The following is a 15,218-nucleotide window of genomic DNA, read 5'->3' as shown; positions in this document are numbered from 1 at the left end:
TTTTCCTTTTTGGGAGAGCTCCAATATAATTTTGTACCATTTTGTTTACGTATAACAGTTTTCATTCATTCGGTTGTAAACTGGGGAATAATAGTAAATTTTTATCTTTGTGAGCAAAGTTAGCAAATGCAATCATTTTTCCTGTTGGCTTTTTCTTTAACTTTTTCATGAACAATTAATAAAAATCAACACTCTTAAATTAATGCTTTAATGGTATACACTGCCTACTTATTGAGTGCTATGATCATCAGGGTTTGAATTTATATTATTTCATTTATTTCTGCCAGCAGCTAGTGAGGTAATCATTATTTTACAGTTGAGGACACCCAAGCTTTGGGATATTAAAATATGTGTCCGGGATTATACACAAAGTAAGTGGTGGAGCTGGAATTTCAACCAACCCTCTGGAATCCAGAAACCTTCTGCTTAAACATTAGGCTATGCTGCTTCCCACATATAGACATTAGTGAGAGCTTTCACATATCATGTTTGACGTGTGTCTTGGGGTAAAGTTACAAGGTACATGCTTCTCAGGTACAATATTGGTAATCCCATTTCACAGAAGCAAAAACTGAAATGTAGAGAGGTTAAGCTACTTCTCTGAGACCATCAGATAATAAGTAATGGAGGAAGCCCTCAATCATGTCTCCTACTTTCCAATTCAATGTTCTTTCCATTGCCCCCTCTGACTCCCTCCACTGGTGCCATGACACTTTGCCTTCTCTGAATGCATAGCAGAAAACAACATAGCCAACTTTTTTCACTAGCCAACTTTTAGTTAGTCGCACCCAGATCTCAGAGATATTAAAACTAGATACATCCTAAGAAGATCACTCTTATAATGGTGGGCCTAAGGGTATAACATTAACTCCTAATAAAAAGAATTTTTAGAGGTACAATTGATTGCATCATGTAGTTATTAACAGATTTGAAAACGATTAATTTGAGTGAGTGTAGGAAGGGAAGGAGACAAAAATTTATTAAGGACTCTAGGGTAGTGTCTGCTATACAGTAATGTAACTTTCTTTTAGTATTAAGTTTTCCTATAAATGTAGCTTTTTTTAGGAATCACTAAGATAAGACAAAACAATGAAAAGGGAATGCTCACACATACTAATTTTGAAAAAGAAAAACCTTAGTATTTTTATAATTGCATTTTTTAATGGTTTATATCTGAGTTTTATTCTGAACACAAATTTCAGAACCATTAAAAAACGCAATTATAAAAATCATAAGCTTTTTCTTCAAAATTAGTATGTATGAGTGTATGTTACAAGTTATTTAGAACCTAAAATTACTAATTTTAGACAAATAAATTTAATAATTTTACTCTTATACTAGCTACCATATATTTGGGTTGAACTATATAAAACTGTCAAAATTCAAACATTTTTCAACTCACAAAAAATGGAATTTCTTGCAGCTTAATCTAACAGTTAAGTAATCATTGCTACCATTCTGTTGAACAAACCTCCTGAAGTGGGTATGAAATACTCAGCTTAGGCTGAACATGTTTTAGTTGGATAGAAATATTATTCCAATTGAATTACTTCTGAATAAGTACATTACTACACATACTACCCTACAGTCCCTCTGGTTACTTTGGACTTCTCAGTAGTAAAGTATACACCGTGCAAAAACCAGAGATGTTTTCATCATTCTGCGAGATCAAAGTGGGTTGATGTGAATACCTTTTGTGTAAAATTGGGTCTCTTTATGTGTATTCCGGAATACGTGCATGTGCCTGTATGCACAACTTCAGTATCAAATCCCAGAGAGTTCTCAAAATCAACATTCACCCCCCCCACCAAGAAATATTGTAATTTATGTATGCCCAAAATTGTTCTACTTTTTTTTGTTGCTGTAAATATGGCTGTGTAGATAGAAAGTTAGGTCGAGGTATATTTTCTCCCTTACTTTTTGGAGGGGGTAAAGGAGAATAAATGCAATGTTGGGAAATGATGAGTCAATCAAAACTGACAGGGAGGTGAATGTTCCAGAGGCCGCTCAATACAATACTAAGAACATGGGCTCCATCACCAGAGAGTCCCCTGGCCAAATCAACACCTAGAAAATTATTGACTGAAAGACATAGGAAAGTCACTGACCTCTCTGTTTCAGATGTGTCACCTGGAAAATGGCAGTAATGAGAATAATGAGCATGATAATGGCAAATGTTTGTAGAGCACTTATTATGAGCCAGGCGTTCTGCTAATTACTTTCCTTGAGTAAATTTACTTATTACTAGGAACTATTATTTCCATTGTTTTACAGAGCAGGATGTCTCAGGGAGGTTAAACAGCATGAAGGTCTCACAGCAGCTAGTACCTGGAGAACTAGTGCATAACTTACAGAGCTGTTGTGATGATTAATGAGATAATACATGTAAAAAGGTTTAGCCCGGGGCCAAGGTTAGGTAGATATAAGGTATATATAAGGGACAGGCTAATTAGAATGCAAAATACTCTAAAGCAATAACTCTTTGAGATAAAGTTACAGAGTAATTAAAAAGCACACAATGAGAAAACAAATCATACATACAAAGTGTATTTTTAATGTTGATTATCTCAGGGTTAACTGAGTCCCCTGATGAGGGTATTATGTATTAATATAAGAGACAGATATAATGAGTTACACTTGCTTGATTTTTTAGCCATCCTTAGATTGAGTCCCATTATAACTGAGAAGGTGAATCTGTAATAAAATGCAAAATGAGCTAAGCAAAAATAGTGGGAAAGCTTATTGCATTGACCATGTTTGTTGTAGTTTCACATACAAGAAAATAATCAATCACTTCCGATCTTGGATTCCCCTTATGGGTGGTCTTTGGTGCAGCTCTCGTATCCCAAATGTGTCTCTAGCAATTAGAGCTGCTACCATGTGCTTCTTCCAAAATATTGCAACTGAACCTCTGGTATGATGGCTTCTATTAAGGGGGAGCTCAGTTTTACTCCATTACATTCTAGTTTATGAGGTTGAGAATGTGGAAATATTACCATGACCTATAATTGGATCAGCAATTTGTGGGCTGAGGTGTGGAAGATGGAAAACATTTTAAAGATTTTTTTTTTTTTTTGTGGGAATATTCACACTTCTCTCTGAGTTCTTTTTGCTTTGGACAGATAAATTGTGTCCTTCAGAAATCCTCATCCCCAGCATTGGGGACTTTTCTAGTAGAACTAGAGAAGCTATGAAAAACTGAAAGAACAACAGTAGCTCTGAGGGTGTTTGAAACATGCGGAAAAAGGATAGAATGAAAACTCATTCTCAAATGCCAGTGGGTGGAGAGAACAAATCTCTGGGGGGATTCAGGGATAGTGATTAGTAAAGAGGTTTAAAGAATCAAAATTTGAAACCCATGCAGGAAGAGTGAAGAAGTGAGAAGAAGCTTTATTGTGCCCATGAATAAATATTCATGGAGGATCAGTTGTGTTAAAGACAAGATGCTTGGATCACTTGTAAAGAGATGACGGCATGGTTTCTGACTTAAGAGAAAACAGTGCAGTTTAGTTGGGAGATTTCCTGTCTCCTCTAAATAACATTACAAGAGGTAGCAGTTCAATTCAACAATGCTTAGGATGCTACAGACCACCACATTAAAGGAGTCAGAGGATGAACATGGACTGTGATGGGGAGAAGTGGTAAAGGTCCTCATGAATGCTTAGAGGATGGGTGTGATTGGGGTAAGCAGCAAAGGAGGAGCATGGGGAAAAATAATAAGCAGAACGGAAAGTAAAAGGTTGTCTGTTGGAATGCAGAAAAATTCAGTTCAAGCAAAAGTTTCAGGAAGATGATTAGTCGAAGTTAAATGGAGTGACAGAATCCTAGAACACCTGACACTCTTAAACAGGGATCCTCACTCTATCTCAGTTCATTCACTGTGGATAAGGAAACAGATACCAAGAGGTGAAGTGACTAGAACAGACTGGGAAAAGGCTTGTAAGGAGCTGGGACTATACAAACAGTGGCATCTTGAATGCTTTTGTAGAAGAATCTGTGGACTTGAACTTCCAGTGCAGTGTAGAGGATGCTATTAAAGCTAAAAGTAGAGTGAACAGGTGTGTGTGTGTTCATCTCCACTGAGTATGAAATAAGAAACAGATATGAAGGCTTTACATTAGAAATAAAGTGAAATTTCCTAACAGATTGAAGAAGACTGAAGTTAGTGCCAGAGGAAGATTCTGGGATCTCCATCTTCGGTGGTTAGAAGGAAAAATAGGGATGGATTTTTACTTCTCAGTGATGGCTTAAATGTGAACTTTCAAAAGAAAGAATGGTGGCCACTTAAAGCTCTTACTTCTTATGTGATTCTAGGCAATATCCTTTGGTCAATACAAAGGAGATGTGTGCTTTGTTAATAACAAGCTGAAAGGCTTAGGTTTTCTCATTTATTTGTGACTATGAGTAAATTTCCTTTTTCTTCATGCTGAGCTCTAAAATACGCAGAGAGTGAAGACATATTTGTAATGCTAGGTTCTATTTTTATAATTTAATTCAACAAGGAATTGGTTATATAATTTTTGTTGCATAAATAATTTATATTTATAAAACAAAAATATATAGAACAAAACAAAAACAATTGAAAATCACTTATCTTGCCATAAAGAGATACCACTGTTAATATTTATATTTGCTATTAGACACATTTCTCCAATATATACCTGTATGTTTCTGAAATGGAATCACGTTGTGCTTATTGTTTTTTAGTATTCTTTAAAAATAATAATACATAGTAATATATTAATAGTATGTTGAGAATACCTATTCATGTCAATAAATATTTTACAATGTTATTTTAATTCCTGCATATATTATACTATATAGTAGTACTATGTTTTATTTACTCAGTTTCATGCTGATGAACATTTAGGTCTTTACTAATTTTGATTTTATTGCTAATATAGTAGTACATATTTTAGGGGAATAAATGTACATTGTCTTACATTTATTCTTTCACATCTTTCAGTATATAGATTTTTATTGCTACTATGTGCTAAGCTCTCTTTTAAGAATGGAGTTACAGTGATGTACAAGTTTAGGAAAGCTTTATATTTTCATGGATCTTACCTTCTAGTTGAGAGAAATGAAAAATAAAAAAGTAAACCAATAAATGATTATGATTAGTTGAAAAAAGTGATAAATGCTATAAACATAATAAAAATGGGGGATGTGATAAGGTCCGATGGGGTTGGGAGTAGGACGGTCAGGGACGGTCCCACTGAAAAGATTTGACATTTTAGTTGAGCTCTGAGTCCCAAGAAAGAGCCAACCACACTTGGGGACATAGTTTTTCCAGACATAGTTTTTCCAGTTAGTCACTAGTTAGGACAAAGTTAAGACTGAAAAAGCTTGTAATATTTGTAAAAGAGAAGACAAGCTAGCGTGGCTGGTCTTAGTGAGGTGAGGTGAGGGAAGAGCAGAGGTAGTAGGTAAGATCAGAGAGGTGTGCAGAGTCCAGGTCATATACGACCTTTAAGGCCAAAGTCATAAGTTTGTGTTTTATTCTGAATGCAATGAAAAGCCTTTGGGTGATAATTAACCAAGGTAGACGTGTGATCTGCTTTTCGTGCCTACCACCATGAGAGGAAAAGGGTCAGAAGCAAGGAGACAGTACCAGTCTCCACTGAGTCACAGTGGCATCATAATGACTTAACAAGTAATGGTGTCTGAGACTAGGTTATTAGCATTGGAAACAGAAGTAAGAGAGTTGTAATATTTGGAGATAAAGCTGTCAGAATGTACTGCTTAATTATTTTCTGCAAATATCCTTTGGAATGTAAATATCAGAGCAAAGGGTACGCACAGATTAGAGACCTCTGTACATACTCCCAAGTATTTGCAAGGAAATCTGTACCATTTCACAGGTAATGGTAGTTGTTACCATTTACCAGAAAGTATGCACAGTATTGGTCATATACACAGGAATAAGGGACAGTCTTTGCTCTCAAGGGGGTAACAGCTTATGATGTTGAGAATATGCTTACTGTGTAAGTACTATGAATGTGCTTACTCTGTCTTACTATGGTGTTTATTTAGGTGATAATTTCTGCATCAAATGTAGTGTCTTTTCTCCCATGAGGGAGTAAAAACAGAAGTTTTAAATTAGGGAAATAATTTGGCATCCTAATCTTTGGAATTCAATCCTCTTGTGTCACCTTTTTTAAAAGTGGAAAAGCCAAACAAAAATAATGAAAGACTTTTCTAAACATGCCCCAAATTAAAAGGCTATGCAAAGAATGATAGTAAAAGCTGTAAATGTGCTATTTGAACAATCATGGTTTTATTCACACGAAACTTGCATTTTGTTTAAATTAAACTTGCACTCACAGTTTCTATAATATAGTCCTATAATCACAGGTTTTACTTCCTTAAATACATTAGCCGTATCTTACAAAAGCCAGAAGCTCAGATTCTTAGCTCAGAATCAATCTAGCATAAGTTAAAGGAAAGTAACACATGATAGTATATTAGAAGTTGTTATTTCAGCAAGGGATAATAAGATGAAGCTAAAATTTTTATTTTCTTTCAAAATTATAAATCCTGAGCAGAGAGAGAAGATATTTCTCTGAACATATCTAATTTTGGAGACAAAATTGTTACCTGGGAGACCACGAAACAAGATTAATCACCAAAGCTCAAGATTCTAGGACAGCAGCAGCAATTTTCAAAGCTTAGAAGATGTAATTGCAATAGGTAAAGCAAATTAAACAACCCACACATTATCAGTGATGAAAATAAACCGTAAACCCTGATCATTAAAAAAGTAACTGTTAGGCGTCTTTATGTCCTCAGATCGCCGACCAAATACCTGTGAACCCAATCCCCTACACCACCATCTTCTCCCCAAACAGAGAAATAGGAAAAAAAACACAAAGATAGGGAAAATGACATAATTACATTTATAATTGTTCCTATATACATAAACATGCATTGCAAAAAGAAAAAGGAAAGCTTGGAAATGGTCTCCAGAGAAGAAAAAGCATATGGAAAACCATAGATATAAATGAAGGTAGGAGAAATCTGAAGCAAGTCCAGGTGGGAATACACCACCCAAGTGCAACTGGCAGACTTGAGAGCAGGGTAAGATGCTGCACCATCCAGAGTAAAAGTCTATACTAGAAGCAGGCACCTGCTGTGGCCAGAATGATGCCACTAATCTGTGAAAGGAGTAGGTGGAGAGAATGAGCCTCAAGAAGATGTTTCCCATTATTTGATGGTAAAACACCTTAAATGGCTTATGTTGGTATTTACTTCTTTTGGTTTGTCTTATTAATAGTTAAGCATTGTCAACTGACTGAATATGTCGATTCAGGTTGAGTTGAAAGAAGATAAATAGAAATTTGGAACGTATGCAAAACCCAAAAACACAGTGATTACAGAAGTCAGCCTAATAACCTTATTGCTTTCCTAGTTCTAAAGTACCTACCCCAAGATATGTATCAATTACAAGGGAAAATAGTAACTTCACAGTGGAGAAACGGGGCAGGTACTACATTAACCAACTGTTCAAGATTAATATCCTCACCAGTTATAAGACATATTAACATCATATACCCGTTATATGATGGATACAGTGTTTCTTTGGTGATATTCTGGCCAAAACTGTATAAACTCAGTCTCATCATAAACACATCAGACAAGCTCAAATTGAGAGACATTCAACAAGATAACTGAGCAGTACTCTGCGAAAGCATTACATCATCAAAGACAAGGAAGGACTGAGGAACTCTCACAGATTGACGGATGCTAAGGAACAGAAAAACTAAATGCATGGTGGGATCTTGGACTGCATCCTGGAACAGGAAAAGAACTTTAGTGAATAAACAGGTGATATTCTAATAAGGTCTGTAGTCTAGTAAATAGTATTATATTAATGTTAATATCCTAGTTTGATATTGTTCTATAATTATGCAAAATGTTAATCTTAGAGGAGGCTGTGTGAAAAGTATACAGAAGCCCTCTGAACTATTGATATTTTTTTGTTTGTTTTAAACTATAAAGTTAAACTAATTATAAGAATAACTTTAAAAGGAAACAGCAAAATAATAAAATGTTTTATGTAGATTGATATCCACCTATCAAATATACAGTAACAGGAGGTAAACAGAAAAGTGTTCATAGAGCATGAATAGGAAGTTCACAAAATAATAAAATTAAAAAAAGATAATAGACACGTACACAAATTATTTCATACCATATATTTTGTAGAACACTAAACCAAAGAAACAGGAAGAGTTTGAATCTTGGTATTGGGAATGAATTACAAAGACAGCAAGAAACAATTATGAAAGTACTTTAGATGTTTAGAAGATTTTGAAATGGCGAGATGCATTTGAACACAGGGGTGGCAAAGCATTTCTTAGAATGGAATTGTTTTATTCCTAGGGGTGGAGTTGGAAACTACCTAGTCCAACTGCCTCATTGTACACATGGGGAATTGTGAAACTCTGACCATTAGTGGTAATCTTAGTGCATCCTGATGGGGGCCACGTGTTCCCTGGTATGCATGGAGATGACTTATTTTGTAGCATCGCTGTACTCCACCCGCCTCCAGGTGTCAAAGCAGCTCTTGTTTTCCCCAATTCCTAAGTTCATTAGCTTCAGTTTCTTCTTTTGAGTTGGAAACAGAGACTCATTCACCTCAACCGAGGTTATGACAGATGGACATGAAAGTACTGGGGTAAGAACCTGGGTGTGTCTGACCTGAGATCATGGGTTTTTTTGTTTGTTTGTTCCTTTTGTTTAAGCAGTTTTTAAATTTGTTTTTTAAATTTACATACAGAAAAATGCACTCATTTTGGTGTATAGTCCTATGAGTTAACTAATGCCTAGAGTTGTGTAACCACCACTACAGTTTAGATGCAGAGCAGTTCTGCTATCCAAAATCATTCCTCATGCTGTCCCTTTGTAGTCAGCCTCTCCAGCACCTCAAATACCAGAGAAACACTCATCTGTTCTTTGTTCCTATAGTTTTACGTTTTCCAAAATTTCATATAAATGGAATCATATACTATGTATTCTTTTGAATCTGCCTTCTTCGACTTAACTTTCTTTGAAAATCATTGATGATGTTGCATGTATCAGGAGCTGCTCTGAACATTTGCACACAGGAGTGGGATTGCTAGGTTGTATGTCAAATGTATGTTAAGTTTGTAAGAGATTGTCTAGCTGTTTTCCAAGTGGCTGATTATTTGTATTCCCACCTGCAATGTGTAAGAGTTTTAGTTGCTCTGCATCATCATCAGCACTTGAAATGGTCAGTTGTGTTTTTGTTTTGTTTTATTTTGGGGGCCTTGTTCAACATATTTACTTGTGTACAATTTTAAAGTTTGGAGACCACCTACCTTTGGGATGTGGGAGCATCACATTTACAAATTTCGCATATACAGTAGTGAATATGTGGATCTCACACTAACTTAGACGTCTATCTTGCTTACTTGTTTGCTTATTTATTTACATTTGCACGCTCCAGTTGATTCACACTATTTGCTGAATATATTATGCTTTCTCAAATCTACTACCTTTCTACCTTTGTCAGAAATCTTTGAGCATATTTGTGTGGGTTTGTTTTTAGATTCTACTATTTTATTGATCTATGTTTCTATCAATACTACACTATCATATTGTCTTAATGGAGTTTCCGAGTGAGTCTTGAAATTAGGTAGTGTGAATCCTCCAGTTTTGTTCTTTCCTTTCTAAATTGTTTTTTCTCGTTCCTTTGCTTGCCATATAAACTTTAGGATCAGCTTGTTCATATCTACAAAAATCCTGCTTGGGTATTGATTGGGATTAAATTTTTAAACTTTATCTGCAGATCAATTTGAGAATTGACATCTTAACAATACTCACTTTTCAAATCCAGGAACTTGGTGTATCGCTCCATTTATTTTGCTTTTGGCTGTGTTTGTGTGAGTGTGTGTTACTTTAAGAAGATAAAAGAGGCAGCAAAAATAAATAAGAAGCTCACTATTGTAATGGGTTTTCTTCACATTTTGATTTTCTGCCAATCTGCCTATTAGTTTTCACTTTGCACAGTCCTTAGATAGTGGCTTTTTTATTCTTTCCAGGATGGTTAGTTGTGATTAGCAGGAGAGAGAGCCTGTAGTAGGCTTACTCCATCTTGCTCAGCATTGAAAGTCAGTTGGTTTTAGTTTTGATTATCTAACTGCTTCTTGCATGGTGATGCCATGGGTTGTGGAGCACCCAGAAGTGGTTTACTTGCTTTTTTTCTGTTTGAATAGACCAACAGTGACACAGCTTCCTGAAGGCAGGCTTGTTGGATGGGTGTAAAAGATGTTTTCTACATAAAAGTTCAAAGCCTCATGGGGGCATGAGGGTCTGGGAGAGAGAGTAGAACACAGAACCATTGTTTCCTTTTATGTCCAGTAACATTTATTTTGATTCAGGAACCTCTTCCTTTCTTGACAGTGTCATGATGTGTCATTTAAAATAAAAGAAATGAAAATTGATGTGACAGTTAGCAGAATCACCAGGGTCTGTCTGGGAGCATTTCTTAGCAGGCACTGTCTTGCTGACAAATAACAGGAGTTAGCATATGACTCTGGATCTCACAATCTTACCATTTATTTAGCCCAAAAGAAAATACAATTTCCTGTGTCCAAACACATCTCAGCTGACTGATAAACTCCAGCACCTTCCAAACTGTGTTATCTCCCCTAACTCTTAAGAGGGCTGACGTAACTTCATCTTCTAATAGAGATAATAATCAAATTTTCCATTTTATCTCCAAGAATCGGAAATCACTAAGTGTGTTCTCTCAAGCACAATGTATATTGCCTATTTTATTTATGGCCGAGTTTTTAGGCCGTTTGCAACATAGAGACATGTAAAAAATGTATCTGATCCATTTTCTGTTCTCTCGTTATATAATTCATAAGTCTTCAAGTTAGCTTTTATTATAAATCAGGATGTTATGCTAGAGATCCTCAGACTAATTCTTTAATAAAGCAGAGTGTGCTAGAACAGTCCAGAGCACTGACTAAAGTAATCCACTCAAGTAAATTTCACCTACAATTATTTGATATACCTTTAGGATATTAATATTCTTCTGTTAGAATAGAAGTTTGATTCTGTGCTTCTCATTCAGAAGTCAGCTCTACACTGACTTCTGAATGAGATAAAAATTCGTATATTTGTGAAACCAGGGAAAATATTTAAATTTTTTGCCGGAGGATTATACTTTTCCTATGAAGCTATTTAATGTTTTTAGCAGGTAATATTTTGCAAGTCGTATTTTAAAATTGCATAGCCAAATTAAGATGTATAAATCTCAGCAAGGGTTGGAAAAACTCAGGGACTTCACAGCGATTGAAGTGTGTATTTTATCCACAAAAGTAGGCAAGTATGTGCAGAAATCCAATAGGCATACCATATTGGATATCCATTCATTCATTATTTGTGCCCTAGGACTGTGCTGGCTCTCAGGTTGCAGATATGAGTAATACATAATTCTAGTTTTGTTTTTTTTTAAAGCCCTCAAGTAGGGCATTGTGAACTGATATTAAAATAGAATGGTAATTATCCTTTTCAAATGAATATTTGGTCCTTCATTTAGTCATTCACATGAGGGTGAAAGAGCAATTACATTGTACCCGTAGGCCTCTAATGGAGAGAACATGTCACAATATGTATGTTAATACTTTGTTCATAATTTATAGCTTTTTGTAGTTTACAGATTGCATTTGAGTTATATATTTAATTGTCATAGTAATCTTCTGATAGATCAGGGATATATTAAAAGCCCATTTATAGTTAAGGAACTGAAGTGAAAAGAAGTTATGTAAATTTACTCCTAGAAATAGCTGGAAGATGCTGGAGCCTGGGACTCCAAGACCAGTGCTCCCTTTATAACAACGCACAGTTTCTCCAAACGAAAGAGCCTAGCCTGATGATCCAGAATCCCAAAAATTCTCATGAAATACTAACTGAGCTAATATTTTTTAGATAGGTGGGAAGCTACATTAGTCTCAGTATAAATGGTGCCTCCACTAGGAAACTCACTTTGATCAGACGGATTGAGATTCTCATTATAAACTCTTATAATTACTACTGTAATAAATTAACCACTTTTTACAATTGTATTTATGTTCCACCTAAAACAATCCTGGGCACCACACTTTAAGACAAATTAATTATTAAATAATTATTTCTTGCCATCTTTCTTCCTGAATGATGTATGATAAATTTCACAAGGATATGCTCTCTTCACTTCTGTAGATACTGTGGTGCCCGACACATAGTATGGGCTCAGTAAGAACGGGTTTAGTAAATTAATATTTGCCTATATGCGAATAGTATATGTTTTTGGTATTTGGTTGTGTATATTGTGAATACTGAAGTGTTTGCCTGTCTCCCAAGTCCATTTATGTACAAAATAACCCTTTTTTTCTTTTATCTTCTCCATTTCACAGGATTATACCTTGACAATGTACTTCCAGCAAGCTTGGAGAGATAAGAGGCTGTCCTATAATGTAATACCTTTAAACTTGACTCTGGACAATAGAGTGGCAGACCAGCTCTGGGTGCCCGATACTTACTTCCTGAACGATAAGAAGTCCTTTGTGCACGGAGTGACTGTCAAGAACCGCATGATCCGGCTGCATCCAGATGGGACGGTCCTTTACGGCCTCAGGTCTGTAGCGTCCATTTCAAAATTGAACTCTTCCTGAACACGCTAGTTACTGTTTTTTTTTTTTTTTGGAGGGGCATATTGTGCTGTTTTTCTTAGTCCTCCTTTAATTCTGCTGATAAGCCGTTAAACCTCCTAGTCACTAGACATCTGAGAGCTCAGTGTTCCATGTTTACAAAGGGACTTATCCCAGCTAAGCCTAAGTTTTTCTGAATTATCTTCCAATATCAGCTGCTGATCCTAAAGCTGCTTTCTTTTTTTTTAATTGCTTAAATATTTATTGTTAATGGTGATGATTTTTTTATTTCCAAAAGAAGTAAAAAATTTATATATTATAATACATATACACACATGTATATAACACAGTCATATCCTTTGTCTATTAACATTAGATGCATTAACAAATTTCTGTCAATTTTGTATTAACACTTCACTTCAGGTGATAGAGAAATTTTAGAAATGATGCCACTTTGGAGGTTTTTGTAATAGTTCAAACAGGGTATGATAGAGGCCTGAAATAAGCTATGTCAAGAAAAATATAAATAAGGAGGCAAAATGTTTATTTATACTGAAGGGCAAAACAATATTTTTTTTGGCTCATAAAGCTGCTTTCTTTAAGGAGTAGGGATAAACAATATCAAAATAGCTTAGACACAGGGTCTCTTTAAAGTGGAAAAAAATGATGAGTGCCAAATCCTTGTTTGAATGTGGCAGATATTCTGTTTCATAAATTGTTCCTGAGCTCTGTGAACTGGGTCTGGTCCTCTGAGAACAGGAAGGCTTTTTTTGCCCTCTTACCTCCAAGGAGCAATCAGATTTGCAAATAAATAGCCATCATCTCAGGTTTATTAATAATGAATTTACGCTATTAAATGTACCTTTCTATCAGAGAAGAATTGTGATGCTCTGCTCTTTGGAGGATGAATTGTGAAATATGACAGTGTCTTCTTTTAAAGTTTATTTTGTATTAGATGGTTCCCTGGAAAAAAAGATGAAGAAAAAAGATATCTGTCTTACTCTGAAAACATTGCAATGTAAAGAATTCCTCTCCATTATTGGGGAAGACTCTCTATTCTGAAATGTTCAGTTGTCTCTGATATATTCTGTTTTACGTGAACATGTGGTGACTTTTTCATAATAATGATAATAATATTATTATTCATTTATTGAACACTTGTTAGGGGTCAGACAGTAGTGAGTACACTCCATGTATTATTACAGTTACAATAACTTATAACAACCTCATAAGTTAAAACTGTTATGATCTTTATTTCAAATGAAGGCTGGTGTAACTTGTCTAAGATCACAGAGAAAGTAAGCAGTGAAGATGGGATCTGAGTCCTGTTCTAAGTTCAGAGCCAGAGCTCCTAACTGTTACCGTAGGTTGCCTCTCACTCCCACACTTTTCTTATCTGTTATATCTAATTTTCATTATCTGCTGTGTTCATCGTTCCTGACTGGTGCATTGTCTTAGATCCTTATAAGCCAGCTTCTTTGTTTGTTTATCCTGTTTGTAGAGAAAATGGCATTTGTTTGTCAAGGGAGGGAGAGACTGAGGCCAAGAGAGAGCATGTCTGTACGCTGTGTCAGCCATTGGAAGTAAAGAGATGAATTGGATACCGGCACTGCTCGCATACAGGCCTTAGGGAAAAAGAGAAATAGCGGAAAGATAAAACAAGTTGACTGGCAGTGTCTGCAAAGACTCCACCAAAGTGGTGGAATTTGAAAGTACTTACGGAAAGAATTATCTTAGCAGATACATTGTGCTAAACTTATTGCTTGGAATCCACTACAATTTATTGCTTGTGTCTATGTTCAGTAGTGGCTGCAATGAAAATATGGTATCACAAAGACCTTGATGAGATGGGGACCACACGGGCAGTGGAGGAATGCAAAGAGGTTGTAGTTCACACGTTTTAAGAGTTAAGCACAGAAAGAAGTCAGAATCCTGAAGAAGGCAGAGAGAAGCACAGCAATAATGAGTTACTCATTTGGCAGGGAGTGAGCGGGGATAGGCCTGGGAAGTAGCAAGTCTTCGCTAAGCGTCAGACCCAGTGCTGGATACATTTTTCCCATCAAATCTTCACGGCAATCATGTAGACATTACATTGTGTTTTCCTTTTTTGGGCGATACCCACATTTAGACCAGAGAACCAGTTGTGTTCTCTTTGTTACGCCTAGCACTGACAAAGCACCTACACTGTAAATAAACTCAGTAAAGATTGTCAATGAATTCTGAATGTACATATGCAAAGTTGGATGGGTGGGAAAAAATCAACAGTCAAAAGTCTTTGAGAGGGACAAGAGAGGGCCAATATAGATGATAAATATGGCTTCTAATCATTAAGCCAATAATCAGACCAAAAAAGGTGGTGGCTGTTCATTCTTGTCATTAAGACCGACTGGACACTATTACTGTAAATCATCACCCTCTCGGCCCCACTTCCAGTAAGGGCTAATGGCAAAATGTGCAGGTTCCTGAACACATTTGACGCGCATAAAATTAACACTCCTGGACGAAGAAGAAGACTCATGGATTGTGACTGTTCTCTCAGTTGTGTAGTTAATC

General features: G+C 35.8%; 1 protein-coding gene across 6 annotated transcripts in view; it reads left to right on the top strand.

Moving 5' to 3' along the window:
• The window catches only part of GABRB2 (gamma-aminobutyric acid type A receptor subunit beta2), a 388,018-nt gene that overhangs the window by 87,303 nt on the left and 285,497 nt on the right, over window positions 1-15,218 (top strand). For all 6 annotated transcript variants that reach the window (XM_060296567.1, XM_060296563.1, XM_060296564.1 and 3 more), the window contains exon 5: window positions 12,432-12,652. In XM_060296567.1, the coding sequence (XP_060152550.1) occupies window positions 12,432-12,652 (221 nt within the window). The remainder of the gene's footprint in view (window positions 1-12,431; window positions 12,653-15,218) is intronic.

Source organism: Globicephala melas, chromosome 3 (assembly GCF_963455315.2).
Source record: "Globicephala melas chromosome 3, mGloMel1.2, whole genome shotgun sequence".
Taxonomy (NCBI): domain Eukaryota; kingdom Metazoa; phylum Chordata; class Mammalia; order Artiodactyla; family Delphinidae; genus Globicephala; species Globicephala melas.
This window is presented reverse-complemented; position numbering and strand designations above follow the sequence as displayed.